This window comes from Carassius auratus, chromosome 27, assembly GCF_003368295.1.
Source record: "Carassius auratus strain Wakin chromosome 27, ASM336829v1, whole genome shotgun sequence".
Lineage (NCBI taxonomy): Eukaryota > Metazoa > Chordata > Actinopteri > Cypriniformes > Cyprinidae > Carassius > Carassius auratus.
The window spans coordinates 28380367-28401922 of record NC_039269.1 but is presented as its reverse complement, the minus strand read 5'-3'; the positions used below and the strand labels follow the sequence as shown (position 1 = coordinate 28401922).

The 21556-nt window shown below is 37.5% G+C and overlaps 1 protein-coding gene across 1 annotated transcript in view; it reads right to left on the bottom strand.

Moving 5' to 3' along the window:
• Window positions 1-21556, bottom strand: part of pth1r (parathyroid hormone 1 receptor) — a 75975-nt gene that overhangs the window by 7810 nt on the left and 46609 nt on the right. Inside the window, exons 3-6 of the mRNA XM_026207008.1 lie at window positions 15014-15124; window positions 12954-13078; window positions 8475-8569; window positions 3695-3881 (exon numbers count right to left, since the gene is read on the bottom strand). Of these exons, the coding sequence (XP_026062793.1) occupies window positions 3695-3881; window positions 8475-8569; window positions 12954-13078; window positions 15014-15124 (518 nt within the window). The remainder of the gene's footprint in view (window positions 1-3694; window positions 3882-8474; window positions 8570-12953; window positions 13079-15013; window positions 15125-21556) is intronic.

The following is a 21556-nucleotide window of genomic DNA, read 5'->3' as shown; positions in this document are numbered from 1 at the left end:
TTAAAATATGGGCAATTGATAGATAAAACATTGATCAAAATTAAGATACAATGTATAAAAAACGAATATCTTCTAAAAAGAGTTTCCATAAATAACTTCTGTATTACCTGGCAATAAAATTCGAAAAAAGTGTGTCTAATGTGATTTGCTTGACTGATTTGATTTGGGGTGCGGGTCGGGTGTCGGTTCTATTTTAAGCGAGTCGGGTCGGGTCCGGATTTTAATTAGTGCTGCTGTCGGAAAACGGGTCGGATGCGGTTTTAAACACTGCGGGTACGGGCGGGTGCGGATTTACAAAATCGGACCCGTGCAGCTCTCTGCTGTGTAGATCCCGTTGAAGTTGCACTGAATCTTCAATTTGGACCTTCAACCCTTTGGTCACCATTGAAATCCACTATATAGAGTTCAGTTAACCTCACTCCCCTGATCTCAAGAGACGCACTAGTGACTGACTCTAGTTGCTAAAACATTAAGCTTATTTTCTAGTGTGTCTGCCTACCATTCTGTAGACCCAGGTCGAGACCAACTCGGAACAAGAACGAGGTGTGGCGGTGAGTACCCGGGAGAGAGGGGTTACATTTACACTACTAGGCTTCACCAGGAAAGCAAAGAGAAAGGCAAAGTCACAAAAAGCCACTAAATGGCTTTGTATCAATAGTACAGAAATGTAGGCAATGTTGCTGGGACACAGTGCGGGGTCTCGCATGACCCGAAACACCCAGTGACCCCAAGGTACATTACTGACGATGTGACCCAGCACATTTGCATGATGTATCTTTCACCAGTGCGTATTAATATTATACAAAGCAACATTAGATTACTGGTGCCAAATAAGCACCACATAAGGCAATGAAAGTAGCCTTATGCAAGGTCTATGTGTTTGCACAGTGCAACACCTAACTGTTGAGGCAGATCAGATTGCGGTATAAACCCATTGCCTGTTGGGAAAGTGCTATAATATGCCTCACACAGGGAACCAAAATGTTAATGAGTTTATGTCGCACTTTAGTTAAGGTGAGTGTGTCAGATACCCTTTACCTTGAAGCAACAGCAAAGGAATTTCACCTTAAATGAGTTTGTTCAGTGCTTGAATTTTCTTATCCCTCCTCATTTCAGAATGGCGAGGTAGACTGATGTGTTATGACTCTTCAGGATTGTCCATGTGCAATAAAAAAAAGGGCGTCTCCTCATCTTCTTACACTTACACAAACTCACACCGCATGTAATGGTTTTCTTATTGTTCTTTTAAGAGCCAGTTCATGCAGAACATCGACAAGAACAACTCCTCTTAGCACCAGATGAGAAGCAGTACTGTTTATCAGGCGAAGGTTTTCCAATTGGACAGAGTCCATGCATCTTTGGATAAGATAGACAGCTGGTTCAGGCTCTTTTTGAGGGTCTGGGGCAAAGTTAACAGATGTCTTTGCTGGTTGGTGAGAACACAAAGAGCCTGATCGAGGTGAGGGGTCAAGCTGTATTCCTTGGGAATAACATGCCACATTGCAAAGTCTTTTTGCTGCTGTGAATCTCTGTGTAAATCCTGTTATAGTCATTGATCACATTTAGGAGCATCTAAAAGCACAGCTTTCACAGTCTTTTCAATTTAACCACAGATAGCAGTCAGAGAAAATGAGTCTCCCCATTGTGTGGCTGATAGACTGCGTTGTCATCTTTGTCACCTGCGACACTAATGCTCCGGTTTGGAGTCATTCTTGTCCATGTGTTTTGTCATATCCCAGCAGACAGCGCCGTCCAACATTGTAAAAGCAGGACACAAATCCAATACAGCTTTTTGTCAGCTCTTTGTGCACCTACAGGGAGAATGGAGCAGGTCTCTGTGAGGTGGCTTTATGGTTGTGGCCAGATTCAGCCTGAAGAGACCACTCAAGGCCAAGCTTGTCGAAAGATTTGGTCATTAAATGCAGGAGATTTTTGTGTCGGATTCTTGACTCCACCATGCTGGACAATCTTTCTTTGTCAGGTTGCCAGTGACATGGCATCCTCCCCAGTCACCCAATCTGCAAAATGTGACCAAATCACAATCTCCGAAGCAGGGGTGGAGATCAGCTCGAGTGAAAATAATTGGGTAGGATGCAAAATCCAGGAACAAAGAGCTCAAAGAACCTGAGCTGATGTGAGCTCTTCACTTAAACCCTCTTGCTCTACTTCATGGCTCGACTGCTCTTCCTCCGCAGTTCACGAGAACAGGAAAATGAAGGCAGTGGGACAACCTATGAAGATAGCTCATCTTTCATAACAAGAGCAAGCTTAGAGAGCAGCATCCTGAGAATCATTTTCCCTACAGTGAGGGCAGCCTGTCACATCAAAACGCTTCGGTGTGGAATCTCCCAAGGGAGAAAAGACAGCTCTCATGCCAGATGACTGGAAGAGGGACCCTTACATTAGGACTACTCAAGGATTGACATTTGAAACAATGCATCCATGAGTGAATGTATCTGTACTCTTCCTCAATGGATCACAGAAGGATAATGACTGGATCACTGGAATTTTGTTTCCAGCAGAAGGATATTCCAGGGCTTCTTGTCTTCCGGTTGAGCAATGTCAGAATGAGAAAGATGCTGAGGATTTGGTGTTATAGCCACTTTATATTCAAGATAAGAGAGCTTTTATTTGTCACATTAGCGATTTACAAGTATAAAGAGGGGATGAAATGCCATTCATGCTCTAAATCCCCTGGTGCAACATTTTCTAATGGACACAACATGGAGAGATATATCAAGGTAAAAAGTGCTAAAACAAATTGTAAACAATTAATGGTCACACTTTAGTTTGGGGATCAGTTCTCACTATTAACAAATTATTAACTATGACATTTGCCTCATTAAACTCCTCATCCGCTGCTTATAAATAGTTTATGTACTACTGGGTAGGATTAAAGGATCTATAATATGATCACGCAGAATAAGGCATTAATATGTGCTTTATTTGTTCCTGTAGCTCAATTGGTAGACCATTGCTCTATCAAGTCCAAGGTTGGAGGTTCGATTTCCCGGGAACACATGATAGGTAAAAATTGATAGCCTGAATGCACTGTAAGTCGCTTAATGCATAAATTTATTTTAATTTAATTTAAATTTCATTAGTACTAATAAACAGCGATATACAAGGAATATGCATGCTATAAGCAACTGATTAATAGTGAGAATTGGACCCTAAACTAAAGTGTTACCCAATTAACATGAGTAAAATAAAATAAAGGCACTATATTTGGCACGCTCCAATGCCATAGGCCAGTGTGAGACATTGGTTTGATTTAATAGGGCATCAGTATTTATGGAAAATGGTGTTTCCCTATAGCATCAGCGACTGACACAGTGCTGTGTGAAGCTCAATCGACTCTCTATTATATCCTAATCTCTTTATTTGGCTTGGGACCCATATTCATGCCAAATGAGAATATCCACAATCTTTCCAGTTACTAGGTATTGAGTAACTATCATAGTTACTATAATAGTCTTAATTATTATAATGTTTAATTAAAAAGGAAGGTAATTTAATTCACATTAAAACTTAATTGAAAACCCTGTTTCCTGGTTACGCACAACATTACAGTCAACAACAAATGGCTCCAGAGGGTAACGAGGCTCCCAAACTACTACTACTATGGCAACAACACAATGTGAGATTCCTCTGTTATGGACTTCAGTGATCGTTGTATGTGTGCTGCACTTACAAACTTGGTTTTGTTGGCAGGAGGAGCTTCTGTGATGGATTTGAGATCTTCCACAGTGATGCTCTCCATTTCCTGCAGAGCAGCACCAGAGTACAACACCACGTCTTTCACAAATATACTAACGGCCCTCAGCATGAACGATACAAACAGGTGCATGTGGATGTAGTTTCGGGTGCAGTGCAGCCGCCTGAAACATAAAAGATAGAAAGAGAAATCAGGTCAAACAAGGGTTATTCTGTAATTAGCTGTAAATAGTGCGAGGTATCAAGGTTCATGAAATCACGAAGAATGTTGCAGATTAATGTACCTTTAGAAAATAACAGATACTCGGAGCTATGTGTGTGTATGTGTGTTTAGTTGCTCTCCAGTGCCCTTTCACAGAGGCTAGAAGAACAAAACTAATCTTAATTAGAGCCAGATGAGTCTGCCGCTGACTGTAACACATTCTTTGGATTTAAAAGGTTCAGAAAGCACAAATGTTGAAAATGTAGGACTCAAAACGTAAGCTATAAAAACAAAATTGCAAGCATGTGTTTCCCAAATTCCCTTCGGTTTGTCTAGATTCTCTCAAACTAGTTTGACCGGAGCAAGTCTATTAAAGCTCCTTCAGATTTGATGCAGTCCTCTGAAAGAAATTATGTTGCATCCTGATCTCTTGAAAAATCATGAATATTTGTGAGTAATATTTACTTCACAAGTAAATCTACACCAAATGTAAATATATTTGTGCATGCATATTATATAGTTTGCCCTCCAGCCACCTCTGCCTAAAGCTAACCACATAACAATAATATAATAAGTTATAATATAATGCACAGCTAACATATAATGTAAATATGCACAGTTTTAGATATATTATACTACTCAATTCAGTATTTGATAATCCTTAAAAAAATTCATAGACATTTGTACATTTCTACAGTTGTTCATGTGTAAAAATGTTTGCGTTTTAGATGTTGCCAACATATCCTTCCTGTATGCTTCAATGCTTATGTACAAAACCATAATTGTGCTAGAGCCAAATGCATATTGTATGTTTATTCATGTCTTGCCATCGGAGCTAATGTCATATGGCACTTTTGTCTCAAAAGGATACAGTATTGATGTCTACTAAAAGACTACAGGCACCTAAATGTCTGCATTAAAATGCCCCTTTCATTCAACACCGATCGCAAACAAGATCCACTCATGAGAATCACTGATCAATTTGTGCTGTAAGAGAACAATTACAAAAATGGTCAAAAATGATTGTGGGTGTTTGCTTTGGTCCAACGCTAGACAATCACCACAGATTGTGTGTGATATTTTAAAAATAGCATGGAATCAAAAGGAATTGTCTATATTATTATGATTGTTGGTATGATTTACTGAGTGGTTGCTAGTTGTTGAAATATACTGTATTAATGATAACCATGCTATTTACATATTCATATCATGCTAACACTACAGATATGACACTTTTGTAAAAAATCAATATTGTAAACAGGATGTCCGGATCAAAAGTAAGTGCAAAATCATGAAATACTAAATGCTAAATTGAAATGACAAAAGAGTTTGGTGTCATAGGGCACACATTACACATTACAATGTTCAGGACATTTCCATGCCTTTTTTTAAGATTTAGCTTACATGGCTTTTAAAATCACATATTTGAAATCAAATGATTTGTCAAGGTTTTCCACTCTTTAGATCACAACTATTAACCTGTTGCTTATTAGCATCCAAATTACTAGCATATATTGGCTGTTTATTAGTACTTAAAGCACTTTTTAATGTGTTATTCTACATGATCCCTTAAATCTAGCCCATACCTAAACACATCTATAACAACATCTACCTTATTTACTAGCAATAAACAGGAAATTAGGAGTTTATTGAGGGAAAATACAGCTAATAGTGAATATGTGCTCCCTGATCTAAAGTGTTACTCAGAGTACTAAAGGAGAAATTATGGTTTCAAATTAAGGACAGTAAAAAAAAAAAAGGCTAGACAAAAATGAAAGCCAAAGTCCAATTTGTTTGATTAAATCTGTTATTTGAAAGCCTAGTGTGTAGACAATACTAAACACTTCTTATCTCATCATATTCAGATAGAAACTACACAAATCCGGTAAATTATACCATATTTTCAATTCAAAACATAGTGTGCATCACTCGATTTTATTGACACTTACATTAGATGTTTTACTACTTCCATCTTCCCTCAGATTCTTTCACCCTTAAAACTGACACTTTTCTCCAGAAGTCGCGCTCTGCTTCTGTGAAAAGTAAACCCTGACTACTTTAATTTGATTGGCCGTCCTATTCACTTAGACATTGATGAGCATTGTTACATCACTAAGGCTAAAAATGTAACTTTTAAACCTTTTTGTCATCGTAGCAACAAACTGTATAATTGCCATTTTCTTTTGTGATCAGTAGCCATTCCTTTTTTTACATATAATAATAATAATACTAATAATAAAGTGATTAAAATCTGCAAATGTGCAAAATGCACACTTCAGGTGTGCAGTCCGGTCTCTGTTTCTTTTTTTTTCAGACAGGCATGCTGAAATATGAAACCTTTGGGTTTATTTTTGTTATTCCGCTCGCTCCTCTGGAGAGGTTTAGAGCAGCTGTGTGGAATCGCTTGCCTCTTCGTCAGTAGACTAACTGCTGTTTAACCACCGTCCCATTGGGAACTATTGATCGGGAAGCTCCGGAGAGCTGATCCGTGTAGATGCTGGCTTCTCGAAGCGTGTCTCAAACACTGGAGCTAATGTTTGAGAGTCCCCGTGCTGCATGGCTGATGCACCTGAGACCATACTACTGACACTGTGAGCGCAGAGCACGGAAACGCTGGCAGCCCATCAGCAGTGGCCCAGACGAGCCCTTATTAAAGTCATTTTCCTGACCTGCATTTCCTGGTGCCCAGGCGATGGGCTGGCTCTTAAAACCACAGAGCACTGGAGCCGAGTCAAGCTAATATGGCACCTGTCAGCAGCTCGTTCGGCACACGACCCGACCCTTTATTTGAATAAGCCCGCTGGATAAATAACGAAGGGAACCTCTTTGCATTAATTAGCAATGAAAATGGAACGATTGAACGCAAAAGTAATAAATGCACTCATATGTCTTAATATTGAAAAAGGGCCAGTACACATGCTGGGTGAACTATTAGAGAAGCATTCATTTGACGGCGTTCGTTTGGACAACCGATCGCTTCAGTCAAGTCAAAACACAACGTTTTAATGAAATTTTCAATGTAAAATAGTCACTTTCAGCACACTTGCAAAAACATTAACTCCTGAACCATTGTGGCATTCAAAGCCATGCATAGATCAGATGGGACAGTTTAGGTCAAATTTGGTATACAGCGAATAAAGTATACATTTGCAAACTATATAGATATATATTCTTCTAAAATAAGCATTTTTCTCTATGTTTAGGTTCAGTTTTTTCACTTTAATGGAAATGCAAGTTACCTATTCATTGCCATTAAAAAAAAGTGAAATTACTGACCATGCACAACGCTCATTTTAGAAGAAAATTTCAAAGGGCTCTTAGAGGCTTTTGCATCTGAACTCTTCATATACTTTGTATTAATGCGATTAGCAATTAATGTCTGACAACTGTTTTACTTCTGGTTTACTTCTGTGTGTCAGTTACATTGAGGAACTCATTATTTGTACATAACATAATGTATTAACAATGTAGGGACAAAAATAATAAACTATGAATTAACTGCTATAAACTAGTAGCTTTCTAATGATTTAGAAGTGCTTTGTTACTATAAACCTATTAAATATTACTAAAATGGGGGTTACAAATGATTTACACTTGTTCTGCTCGTGTCTCATGATCATAAAAGCACACATCAATTCAACATAAAATAAAAAGAAAAGAAAAAAGACTCCAAGTCATTTAGTTTATTGTAAATCATTTCTCCATCAAACCAGCATGTAAACATGGGCTGCTAGCAGACATTCAGCTGGAGTCTGTGATAAATGCATCTACATGAACAAAGTCTGCATGTGGATAGCATAAAACGTGCATCAAGTAAACAAATCTAGTCAACAAAATGGGGCATGTATATTGTATTTAGATTGTAGCCTAAGAACCCTGATTAAGACCAATTTCACACTTCTATTGTGTTTAAGCGATTTCTTTCTATTTATTGACAGAGTGCAATGTTTATGCAGCGAATGCTTTGGAGGAAAAGCAACACTGCAAAATGCGTTTTGGTGCTGAACTCTCTTAATTTGCAAGACAAAAGTGAAAATAGCATGACATAAACATGCAACTGCAAGTAAAAAGTCTGAATTTTTGGGGTATAAAATCAAAGCTGTGAGAATAATTATGGAATACTGTACAAACTTACAATTATGAGAAATATAGTCAGAATTGTGATTCTTTGAGAGTTTATACATCCAAATTCTGATTTTGTCTATGTCTAACTGTTTTACAAACTGACAAAAATTTCTGCAAAATAATTCTGTTGTTCAGCAGGAACAATAATAGTGTTAAAGCTGTGAAAGCTGACATGCTGTTTGCAAACTTTATGCAAGAACTATATGAATCAAAGAGAAAAATAAAAAAATGTAAAACATCAAGTAAAAGGACAACTCCAGAATATTTGATGCATAGACGTCTTGTTTGATGTGCCATTTTCGTCCAAACAATACCATTTTTGTACAACTCCCAGACTGAGGAAAATGCCCTTAAAATTGCTTTTTAAAATTCTTCATTGTGAAGGGCTTTGTCAACTCTCTGTGAAAACAAGAAGGAGGGCTTTTCTTACCGAAAGTATCCTAGGATGACTGTCGCCACCATAAGTGATCCCAGAGAGATGGAGTAGCCCACGGTATAGATCAGGTAAAGTCTGTCAAAAACCTCCTGAGAATAAGGACAAGAATAAGAAAGTGAGAACTAGAACTAGAGCTAGCAAATAACAGAATGGAAAACAGCTGAAGGTCTTGGTGTTCAAGCAAGAAAACCAGAATTGGCATAAAAACAGACAATCATAGTATAAACAAATCATATATTGAGCATGTATTAGGTTAAATAGCAATAAATGAAATAGCTGCAGTTAGCATTTACATTTACATTTAGTCATTTAGCACATACTTTTACCCAACGCGAATTATAAATGAGGACAAAGCACTCAAAAAAAAAAAAAAAAGAAGAAGAAAAATTGCAATGATATGAAAGTGCTATATATAGAACCTTTTAATGAATTCTTAATCTCAATACAGTATATTATGAGCTTGTCTGAAACAATCCCAGGTACTTTATGTTTGCTGCTATTTACACCATGTTTCTGTTTGGGCTTAAACTCAAAGCTGAAGCATTGCATCTTTTGGTGTGTAAACACAAGCAGAGCTGCTGAAGGAATTACCTATCCAATCTCTGCCTTTGGCATTTTGTTTTTTTTTTGCCAGAAGTGCAACTGTTTATTTGGAGAGCAAGCTGACACCCGGTGGCCTCTTGCAAAAACTGTTTGTCTGGAAGTTCAGAGACTCGACAAAAGCTGAGCGGTGAGCGGCCACGCTTTCAACTGCGATTACTTCAGGCTGTAGGCAGCCGAGCAAGTTCACATCGCAACCGCACCAAGAGAGCGAGCTGGATCAGCGGTGTGCATTAGAGGAGAGCAATCTGGAGCTGATAGAACAAGAGATTTGCCAGCTGTTAACATTTAGCATGAGATGCGATGGCCAAACCCAGCGCTGTGTTAGAGCTGTTGAGTCGCTGCACTCCAAAGCGCTTCATTTGCTCGGATGAACTTCTCATTAACTGCAGAAGTGGCTCTTGAGACTTGGGAAGCAAAAAGGCATGACCTCAAAATACAGATTCCTACATTCACCCAACAATGTTACAGATCAAAGGAAAGTATCTTCCAAAAAAGTGGCAAATAAAAAACTGGAAACCACAATTGGTTATTTGAAAGTTTGAACAAATAAATCTTGTGCGTAGAGCAATCAAGGATCTGGGAATCGAATCTGGAAAGCCTTTGTGACAGAATTGTTATGAATATGAATAAATTGATCCAGAACTAATGATGGTAAAAGGACAGCTTGCTCAGACCTGAATGATGGATGAATAAATGAGATGTTAGCAATGATGCGTAACAGTAAATGTCCGAACTGAATTAGAGCAAATTACCTTAATGATCCACTTCATCAGGAAATTCACATAATACAGAGAAATTACTCATTTTGATCTATTCATGTCAAATTGTGGAACTAAAGATGAGTGCTCTGCAATATTTTAGACTTCATTATCCTGTGGTAGATATATCAGAGCTATCACAGAGTAAATCAGTCATTAATCTAAAATTAACTGTGAGAGCAAAATGAAATATACAATACAGAGCATGGCGTGACCCAAACCAGACAAAACATATTTATATAATATAAAATATATTTCAAATTTAAATGCAAAAAATGGACAAAATGCCCTCTGTATGGGTTTTTGTCTTACCTTTATATAATGCAATATGATTTAACAAAATCATATGAGCAAGGGTGATGTTTTTCCTGAAAGAATCAGCCATTTGAACGAATTGGATGAATGAATGACTCACTCAATACTGCCCCCACTTACAGGTGGTATTCATTTCATATCTAGAGTAGCAGTGTAAATGCATTCATGCCACCTCTGAGTCTGAAGGTCTGTGTGAACATACCTAATGCAACTTCAGACGCAGCTTCTGAAAACAAGATTAGAGCCACATTGCAGCCTTATAGGTTTGAATAATAATGCAACAAGAACATGTCGGTGGCCACAGCGTCTGAAGCCCTAGAGAATCACACTGATTCATTAGCTGATGGTGTTGAAGAGACACCATAACAAGACATTTATGAAGTTAAATCCTGTCAGATGTTCTGCTTTACACAGTACATGAACCCAAGCAGCTACAGAGAGTATCTACACAGTAATCCAGACGTTTTCTATTGAACTACATTGATTATCCTGATTCCATTGATTCAATTCAGCCTTGTGAAGGGGAATAGTTTTTCACTGAGGCTTTAGCTGATGTGCATTCCTCATCGTAATGATAAATAGTTCAGTTCAGCCCACAGCTCAGCCTTTTGCCCGTCGACACCAAAATGAAAAGCACACAGACGACAGAAACAAATCTAAACAAAACTAAACAAACAAAAACTTCAGTGTTAACACTGATGACTAATGAATTGTGTTCATAATGTGGTTTGACTTTTAAAGGAATATGAAAGAAAGTCTTCTCATGTTGTTCCAAGTCTGTAGGTCTTCTGAAGACACAACAGCTTTGAGTAAGGACCAAATCTAAATGTAAACACTGATGGGGGAATTCATTAATCAGTTGCTACTCTTTTTCACATGAATGCCAACAGTAATACCTGCATCATATTCACAAAACACCTGCAGTCCAGTTTAGCATGCACAATCCTGAAAATCTACTGCGTCTCACTTTTAAAATGAATTCACTGATATTCTTCTCCGTGCACACACACTTTCTATGTAAACTATGTTAATTTAGCATTGTTTCTTACAGTGTTGAGTACTCCAGACTTGTTGGTTTCGACTACAACACTGGTTTCTTATTTACAAAAATAATCTGGCACAATTTGCATTGTGCAGTTATTGCTAAATGAAGCAGTAGGTTATACAGTAAAAAACATGTTTGCTGCTTGTTCAATGTACTTAATTAAAATGAGCTAAAGCAACACAATTGCTGAACATTTGTCAACTTAATTGTATTACGTTAAATTCATGTACAGTATATGTAACTCAAGTTTACTTCATCCACTTACGCTGTGACTATGACTCATTTTTGCTGTATTATCAGAAACTGGAAATTAGATAATTAGTTTACAGTAGTTTACTCTTTTTACATCATTAAACATTAAACACTAACATGCTTCTCAGTTTATGCAAAAATATCAACTTGAATATACCAGAAACTATAGTGAAGGAATATAACATTTTTACATAAAGGCATTGTGCTACAAATATATTATTATTTAGTAGAATGTATGTGATACTGCTACTAATGTTGAAAAAATTAATACAACTTTTTAAACAAAAAATAAATCACACAATATTTCTTCCATGATTTAATTTTAATAGCAAATCCCCTTTATTTACCATTAAATAAAATGTGTTTAAATTTCATTAATCAAAAGACAAATTAAATTTGGGTGAAACTTGTTTACTGTTTTTCATAATTATTTAACTTGTAGAAAAACTTTAAACACAATTGTAAATAAGTATAAAGAATGGCATTGGTTTTATTTTTAGTGATAATAAGTGTGTGTATTAGAATTTTTTTATTAGCATATTTTTGTGTTTTGCTTTGTTACCGAAATTGGTACAGAGAACCGTGGATTTTCACTGGTATCGGTACCAAATACAGAAATTTTGGTGCTGTGACAACACTAATCCTTAATATGGAACTGTTTCTACTAATTAAATAATCAATATGATTAATTAAACAGAAAAAAAAATAGTCATGTTTTTTTTTTATGTGACCACAAAACCAGTCATAAGGGTCAATTTTTCTAAATATTTTCTAAGTTCTAAGTGATGCATATTACTGATCAAAAATTAAGTTTTAATATATTTATAGTAGGACATTTATGGAACATGATCTTTACTTAATGTCCTAATGATTTTTGGCACAAAAGAAAAATCAATAATTTTGAATAAAACAATCATACAAATTAATAAATCAATAAAATCCATACAATGTATTTTTGGCTATGTAGTTTATAGAAATATAAACTAGATTCCAGTTTATTCAAGTAAATTCAATATATATATATATATATATATATATATATATATATATAACATTTAAGCATTTAATGTTTATGTTGTACTTTTAGAAAGACTCTCTGTGGTTTAAATAACGCATTGAAGTAAGAAGTTATTTGTCACTGCAGTAATATTAGCACAGCTACTCTTTATTGAGTGAAACAACACAAGTAATGGTAGCCCAGTGTTGTAGAGAAAGGATGTTTCAAACACACATCAATTTAGTCATTGTCCAGGTACATTTCTATGCACTGCATCCATTTATATATTTGAAGTTGCCTTCATAATTCCTCCGTGAATCGGCACAAAACCAGTTCAGTCAGAATGTGCAAGAAAACACTTAGTAGACACCATGAGAAATACAATGAGGCATGTTCTGAATTAATCAGCAAACAATCAGAAAATTCAGTTTTGGGTGATGGTATCGAATTTACATATTCAGAATGCTTGTGGGTAACAGCAACTGTAAGGTGAAAGGTCTTACCCTCTCATCGTCCGGGTTATAATGGGAGAGGAATTTGGCGCACTCGCTGTAATTAGCCCAGGTTTTGTTGTTATTTGATGCCATCTCCCAGCTCCCATTGAAGTCACAGCGCCGGTACACATGTCCTGTGGATACAGCACAACACATACATTAACAAAGCATCCTTCATTTAGGACACCCATGTATTGATTTCTCAATCAGACTGACAGCATTGAGCCACAGCGTATGAAATTATCAATGTGTACCACTATTAGCATCAAACAGTGCTACAAATATGGATTGAATTATTGATCAAAAATATTTAAAAGAACACCACTGAAGACAGATTTGAGTAAGATGCCCAGTTAGTGTTTTCATGTGTAGGTCTCTAGTGTAATTAATGGATCTCTAAAGCTCTGTTGCAAACACTGTTTAACAAGGAAGCTTGTTGTTTGGAAGCAATTTGATTCATCTGTTAGAAAACCTCACCTATTGCAATAGAGTGTTACATTATTGTGTTAATTCAAGAATTAACAAAATACAACATATACATGCAAACATTAGAAAATATACAGTAACACTTTATTTAGGGACCAATTATATAAGGACCAATTCTCTCTATTAACTAGATGATTATTAGCATGCATATTACTAGCATATTGGCTGTTTATAAGTACTTGTAAAATACATATTAATGCCTTATTCTGCATGACCATATCTTAGATCCTTTAATCCACCCCATACCTAAATTTAACAACTACTTTACTAACAATAAGCAGCAAATTGGCAGTTTATTAGGTATATTATGCTATATATGTGAAAATATCAAAGTGATGAATATGAGTGTTGTAAATAAATGTTCAAATCCGATTCTGAATCATTCTTCAGATTTTGGATATGACTCTTTGAATCAAAAGAAATAGGAAAAACATAGTTTATCAGGAAATAAATGAGTGTGTGGGTGAACTTACCAACAGCTCGATTGTTTCTTTCCAGATAGCTGTCTGATTGCATAACATTCATCATATGTAATGTGTTTCTTCCAACACTGATTACTGCTGTAGAATAGCACCACCCTACGCAGTTACAATCTGTAAAGCTACAGTAGCACTGTTTGTATCATTGGAAATACATGCATCTACCTACATTTCTGTAAATCTCAAAAACGTACCTGTACATACTAACTGTTGTAGTTTCCACTGGAGGCAGTAAAACTCCAACCACTTTTATTTATTTTTACTCAAAGTATGATTTACAGGGCCAGAATGTTGAATAAGTTTACCTTATTTTTGCACAATTCCTTGCACAATATTTTGTTATGGCTTCAAAACAATTTTAACAGGCTGTGAGATTCGAAAAGTAATCGTTTTAAAAGGTACCATCACATATACAGCTTTATATACAATATATGCGTTTTCTTTATGTTTCAATTGTAGCTCATGTGATACAGTGTGGCACTTGTGAGGTCAAGCGCTTTGAACCCTGCCTGAATATATGCCTGTACCAATGCAATAAATTGAACAAATTCAAATTCAAAAATTCTAATTGAATACACATTTAAGCACCACTCACTGGACATTTACATTTTAATTTACTGAAAACATGCAGTAAGGTACAAACGCTCTGTGTTGCAGAAATGTTGCCTAAAGTACGTATTTCCAATGAGCCTGGGTTGGTTTGTATTGTTTTCTCCCTTGGATTATTACCTCGTGGTTACATGTCACTTTGGCATCTGCTAAATGAATAAATGTAAATGTAATGAAGCTAGGAACAGCACTGCTAGTGCTCAGTTCACTGTCCAGGTCCACAATACATCTGCTTTGTGAAAACACACCCTGTTTTTGTTATGAATACAAGTCAAGCATGTAAAAATGTATGGAAATATTTCAAAATGTTTGTCTGAAAGATGAGACAAGAACTTGGAGCGCCAACAATGATGAACTGAGGAGAAAAGCACAGATTTTGGAGGTGGCAATAAACTGATGTTTATACCAAATATGTGCAGGCTGGAAGATGTCAAGAGAGCGCCGTGTGCATTAGACAGGTACCAGTTAGCCACAGGTCAGTGGATGCAAGCTCACCTTTGTGGTTGAAGTCATATATGTACTCTGGGCAGGCAGTGGACACCATCCTTCCAGGAAGTCCCTCGGGCCAGCAAACGATGCCATCCCACTCCGGCATGCAGTAACCCTCTATAACACAAAGCAGGATTGACATGTAGATAGAGCAAACACTTCCACTCCAGAACCTACACAACCCACCCACTCCAGCAAAACATGAATACCCTCCTCCACAATCTGTGGACAGAGTCAGAGGATACAGTGTAGTTGACAGAAGGCACTTGGACACATTTAGCAGAGTGACAGTGCTACAATCTCTACTAGTCTATCTGCTCGATATACTCAGACAGAACAGAAACTGACAATCACTAGCTTTCACAGCACTGTTATTTGTTTGTCTTTTACATGCAGTGTTTCTATTGTAGTTGAAAGCCAACATGAAATAGCATTCATAAACGTTGTTACAGTTTATGGCAAAAGGACACATTTTTATGAAATTTTTTAATTGTGCACAAACACAAACAAAAAGGGCTTTGTGTTGACTTTAAAGACACAGCATCAACAGAAGCCCATTTTGTGTAATCTCCAATTTTATACTCTAATTCTACCTGGTATAAAGATGCATTTTCAATAATCCAAGTCAAGATGCACACTGTTTCCACCTTGCATTTCAAACGCATCTCCTGTGACCACTTCTGTTTGTCTCCTCGAGACACTCCAGTCTAATTCAGTCAGACCTGACATTACTTTTTCAAGTACGGATAGTTTGACACAAGTACTATTGAGTGTACAAACCCATGTTACACTGATCATGAGTCATTAGAAAAGGAATGAATGGAAATGAATGCAGGGGTAACCAGTGTATTTTCTGCTTGTTCAAAAGTGCCACCTACTGTCAGAGAGTGAATTTGCATTTATATTCATACAGTCTGCTGATTTTTTTTTTGCTGTCAGTGTTATAAACCACAGTCATAAACCACTGCCTGGATTGACATTTCAATCTGTAACGTTAGGCAGTTTTGATATATATGCTGAATAATACTTTATGATCGCACGTTAGTTAGATCTGTTGAGTCTGTTGAGATCATTGCATTCAACAGACATGGCTTTGAGCGGCTAAAATTATTAGCACTGCAATCTTTTATGGGAGTAGAGTTGAATAAATTATTATAATCAACACTTTTTATTCTTAGTTAATCTTGACAGGTGTAAAAAAAAATTCAAATACTGTAGCTCCAAGTATAATACTTTGTTTAGATGTGAAAATGCCAGCTAATCATAGCAGTGGGTCTTTACGTTGAAGTTTTAAAGGAGATGCATCCATTTAAACTGTTCAAATCTGAGGACTAAAAACTGGGTAGAAAATGACATTTATTTCTATGATGGCAGTTTTTGATGTACAGTGCAAGCATTATACGTGCTCCTCAAAAAACATTATAAAAGTACAGCTCATGGACCTTTTAAATATCTTTTTTTTTACTCAGAAATATGACAAATTAAAGTAAAAACCTACAGTTCTATGTTGGAGATGTCATTCAACACTCCTAATAGTGTAGGAACAAAAGAACGAAGCTAAGATTTAGACCATCCACATTATTTAAAAGTCTGCTCTTGAATATAAGTATGAATAATGGCCACTTTTGATTTAAAAAGTCTAAATAAAGATCTGGAAATACATTAATGACAATATACAATATGCCAAAGTTTTGAATGAGTCTGAATAAAGGTCTTGAAGCTAACACATTTATATGCACTTCTAAATGATTTTCGATATTAGCTGTTCTCTGCTGAGCGAATCATCGGTACAACCCTTACGTCTATTCAAGAACTGTACTTATCCAGAGTGAGCAAAAGGGCTGTTAAAATCACTCTGGACCCCTCACATCCAGCACACTCCCTCTTTGAACTGTTGCCATCTGGTCGACGCTACAGAGCACTGAGCACTAGAACGACCAGACACAGGAACAGTTCTTCCCTCAGGCAATCCATCTTATGAACAGCTGATAATAACTGTGAACACACTACACTTTATATTTATATACACATACACTTTATCTAACACACATACTTAGTTTACACTTAAATTTTTGCACATAATATACCTGTACAAACATAACTGCTTATTGTAATATACCTGACTTACAATTGTCAATTTGTATATTGTCATTCCTTACCTACTTATTTCTATTTTTATTCTTTTATTATGTGTTTTCTGTTCTGTCGTTGTCATTCTGTTGCACTGTGGAGCTCCTGTCACGAAAACAAATTCCTCGTATGTGTAAACATCCTGGCAATAAAGCTCATTCAGATTTTTTTTGTGCGCAGGCTCCTCTTGTCTGGCCTCCTTGTTTCCCTTTACAATGCCCATTTGTTTAGTACTTATCTAGTCCTCATTTGGTTAATTTTCACCTGTTCCTTATGTTATTTCCTTCCTATACATGACCGTTTACTGCCACACATTTTGTATTGCATCCTTTGTGTCCCTTACCGTACTCTATTGCTTTTTAGTTGTCTAGCCTTGTCCGGTTATTGTGACCTCTCGCTGTTTGTGTTCTAGCCATCAACTGAGTTAGCCCAGTGGATTCTGCCAGCTTGTTTATCCCAGCCTTTGGGGTGCTCCATAGGTTCTGACCCCTGGATTTGCTTGGATTGGCTGCTTATTTACGACCCCTCTCTGTCATTGACAAGTCCTGCTTCAGTCCCTGAAGTTTCCTCACCACCTGACTTTCAACTGCTCTGCCTGCCTGATTATCGACCTGTCTGATGTCAACAGTTCTCTGTCTGGACTCATCACCTGGTTTCGATTCTCATTTGGCTCTCACTCTCTTACAGTTATTTATTTTATGACATCTTTCTGAATAGTTCAGTGTTGTAATGAGTCTGCCAGTATTAACGCATTTGATCTTGGCGCAATATATTTGTTATGCATGCTACTGCTGCAGCTGATTATTGCGGTTACAGAGCACGCTTTGAGACTTGCTACTGCCGATACATAAACGTCCATGCTTCTGTGAGCATGTAATACCTTTAATATCCTGAAGCACATCTAGATAAGTGGAGCTGGGGGAGGTGGAGGGATTCTGATACAGAAAACACAGAATCAAACCATTTAACTGTTCAGTAGCAATTCTCACTTGCAGCAGATGCAACTACGAATATAAAAGGCAGACGATATCCAGTAAAAATTCAGGATACTTTCTGAAAGTTTCCGAAGATTTCTACATTTTTACTGAAGTTTCCACAAATTCCTGGCAATTTTCCAGAAATGTACTAGAAATCTTCCCCTTTGCAACAATATATGCAACAGATACCAATCAGCTCAGGCCATGTATTAAATTATGTGACAGCTATCAGGTTACGTGTTAAAGACTTATCAGTTTGTGCAATCTAGAGTTTCAAGACTGTTCTAGATAATACTAATACTAATAATAGAGAATTTAATACATACTGCTGCTGCACAAATAACTTACATGAAATCATCATTAGCACACCTAGACAGGTGGAGCTGGGGGAGGTGGAGGGATTCTGATGCAGAAAACATTGAATCGAAAAATTTAATTGCTGAGCAGGGAGGTCATTGGCATTGGCCCAATCAGCTAGTGCCATGTAGTAAATGATGTGATTGCTATCATAAAGCACGTAAAGCACCTATCAGCCTGCTCCATCTGGAGTTGGTGGAGAAGAAGGATTTCTGATAGTGTGTAGTGATGGGAATTTCGATTCTTTTCCGCGAACCGGTTCTTTCGGACGGTTCGATGAAAAAACCGGTTCAGCGGTTCTTTTACGCTCGACGTAATGACGTCATTGGTGATGACGTAATGGCGTCACGTCTATCAAACATTCAAATATATAAAGTCAGTAATCATAACTTTAGTCAGTTAAAAACCTCATAATCATGAAAGGTTTACATTTGAATTTTGCAACAACACCCAAATACAGTAACAGCAATAATGTGCATATGAGGATTTAAGTCTTGAAGATATAAAGTAAATAAATTAGGTGTCATCAGCGCAGAAACCATGATCCACTTACTAAACATAATCCATTGCGATGTATTTGTTATTAAATGAACTTACGTTTTGCCAGATTGCCCTTCATCCAAGCCCTCGAAATACCCGCGCTCATAACATTACTAGTACAGAACCAGAATCAATCACCAAAAGAATCAGACATGCTGTGAGTCAGTTGGCTTCACGCTGAGGCGTCCGACAGAAAAGATTCTCGGTTGAGTGTACTGGTGATCCGAAAACCGAAGCAACCGGTTCTTGACTCGAGAACGAGAATCGCTCCAGCAGTGGGCGTGTTCGTTCATTATCTGGCTCGGCTCGGTGTTCATCTTCAGTTCAGTCTTCACAGCATTTCATTCAGTGTACTGTTTGAGTAAATGAATTACTCCGGGATATTGGTTTATTCTGACTCAGAGGGAGTGTCAGTCACGTTAAAAAAGTTAACAGCTGAAGTAATTTGTGGATTAATGCTTATTGGAGACGTGAACCGTTTCAAACGATTCAGTTCGATTTGGTGAACTGGTTCAACCGGTTCACTAAGAAGAACCGGTTAAATTGAACGATTCGTTCACGAATCGGCCATCACTAATAGTGTGCTGCAAAACTTGCTTATAGCAAACACGAAACCAAACTATTTAGCTGTTGTGCATCATGCTCATTAGCTGCAGATGCAACAGAGACCAATTATCTTGTGTCATGTAGTAAATGACAGCTAGTAGATTCTATAGAATGTAAAGGATCACCCTATCACCCTGCACTATCTAGAGTTTAATGACTGAACTAGATAGTTCTATCATGACAGCAATAATGGATGTGACCATTGTAATGTATCTGCTTATGGAGGTATAGAATATTGATGCTACTATTGTAAGTACAAAGACTTACCAATATATACATAGACAAGCTGCTGGTGCTCAAAGAGCATACTTGACATTACCCTCCAACAAAGCAGGAGAGAAAATAAAATAAAAAATACAAGCCAATATATTTACATGCTTCTCTGAGTATATGAAACAAGCTGCAGCATCAATAAACATGTATATATCCCCACACATGGCATGGACAGGATAATATAGCCCTCTAAAACAAGCAGATCTACTGCCAAGACATATCTACAGCCACTGCTCTGACAAGCAATGAGAACGGCATAAACGCTAGATATGTGTGATTCGTAGCATGGTTTAATGATACACTCATTGAAAACAAACCCAAATTTTTTTTACAAATCTGTTTTTGGGTGAACTATCCCTTCAAGGACCTTACAGTTTCATGCACTGTGCCGTTTCATGACAGAACTAGTTATTTATACCAAGTAGAGTTTGGTTGAGAATTATCTCACTCTTGGGTCCTCTCTCCCCACAGAAATGCCTTTTTGTTTTTTTCCACATTTTCTTGGCAACGCAAGTATTTCTGGCTTTGCTTTCCATCGCTGTTATTGAAACCAGCTGCCCCTAACTTGCCACAAATAACTAGTTAAGGATAAATCTCGGCGTATGGCTTTCCTGCAGATTCATTATTTTCCTATGCCTGTAATTAAAGACTTTCAGAGGGAAAATCAAAGCATATGATGGAGCTCTTTTCATATGCCTGGAGACCAGCTTGTCAATTTTTTGCGAATGTAATTAAAGGAGAGTTTCAGACAACAGGCCTGTTTCGAAGGACGCTTGTCCTGGAGGGAGTGTGCCATGTGTGTTTCACATTCCCAAAATAACAATAGCCAAAAATCTAAGTTTATGTCTTATATATAGAGCATTAAGCCGCAGACCGCCTCCAATAGCCCAGTGGTTTCAGATATAACTCCACACAGAAACATCACATATACAGTTTCCCGAAATCCAAGGTTACGAGGAAGCTATCATCGTATCTGATGAGGCTGTGGTTATTGATGATGTCATTTGGGGTTTCTGAATAATATTTGTCTTCTCGCCCCCTTCTCGCATGAGATTTGGGCCTGGCCCGAATTGTGCCGGCGTTTTGATATATGAAAGCTTTTATAGCAATCTGGTGGTGTTATTTTACACCCAACCGCAAAGTTTGAGCGTCAGGCTATTTTCACACACAGGCCAGAGAGTCTCAGGGCTTGTGGAAGCCACATCCCTGCACTGTGCGACCCATGCTGAAACCTCAGTGTCTCACTCAATGAGAACCTTGTTCATGCCCCGCCATGGAGACTTGGTCTTAACCGAAGCACAAATGTGCAATAATAACAAATAAGAGCTGTGCAGTGCAGCGAGCTCTGAGGCCAGGCCTTGACTTGAGGTTGGGCTCTGCCACCTCCAGCCTAGACTAGAATAGATAAACCGACTCAGCTAACTATTTGCTGAGCAAACTATCTCAGATACGCACAACGATGCGATGGTCTAATAATAGTTGGCTCGAAGGTTAGTGGAGAATGCCACATGAATTGCACATAAAGCATCAAGGGTGGTCTGACAAAGACATGGTCAGGGGCAAGGCAAAGCCATTGCTGAATCAATCCTCATGGCTTTCCACGCTCAGCAAGACGGAGGGATGTAGCGGGCTAGCCGTTTCCTTCTGACGACGAACTCTTGAAAAT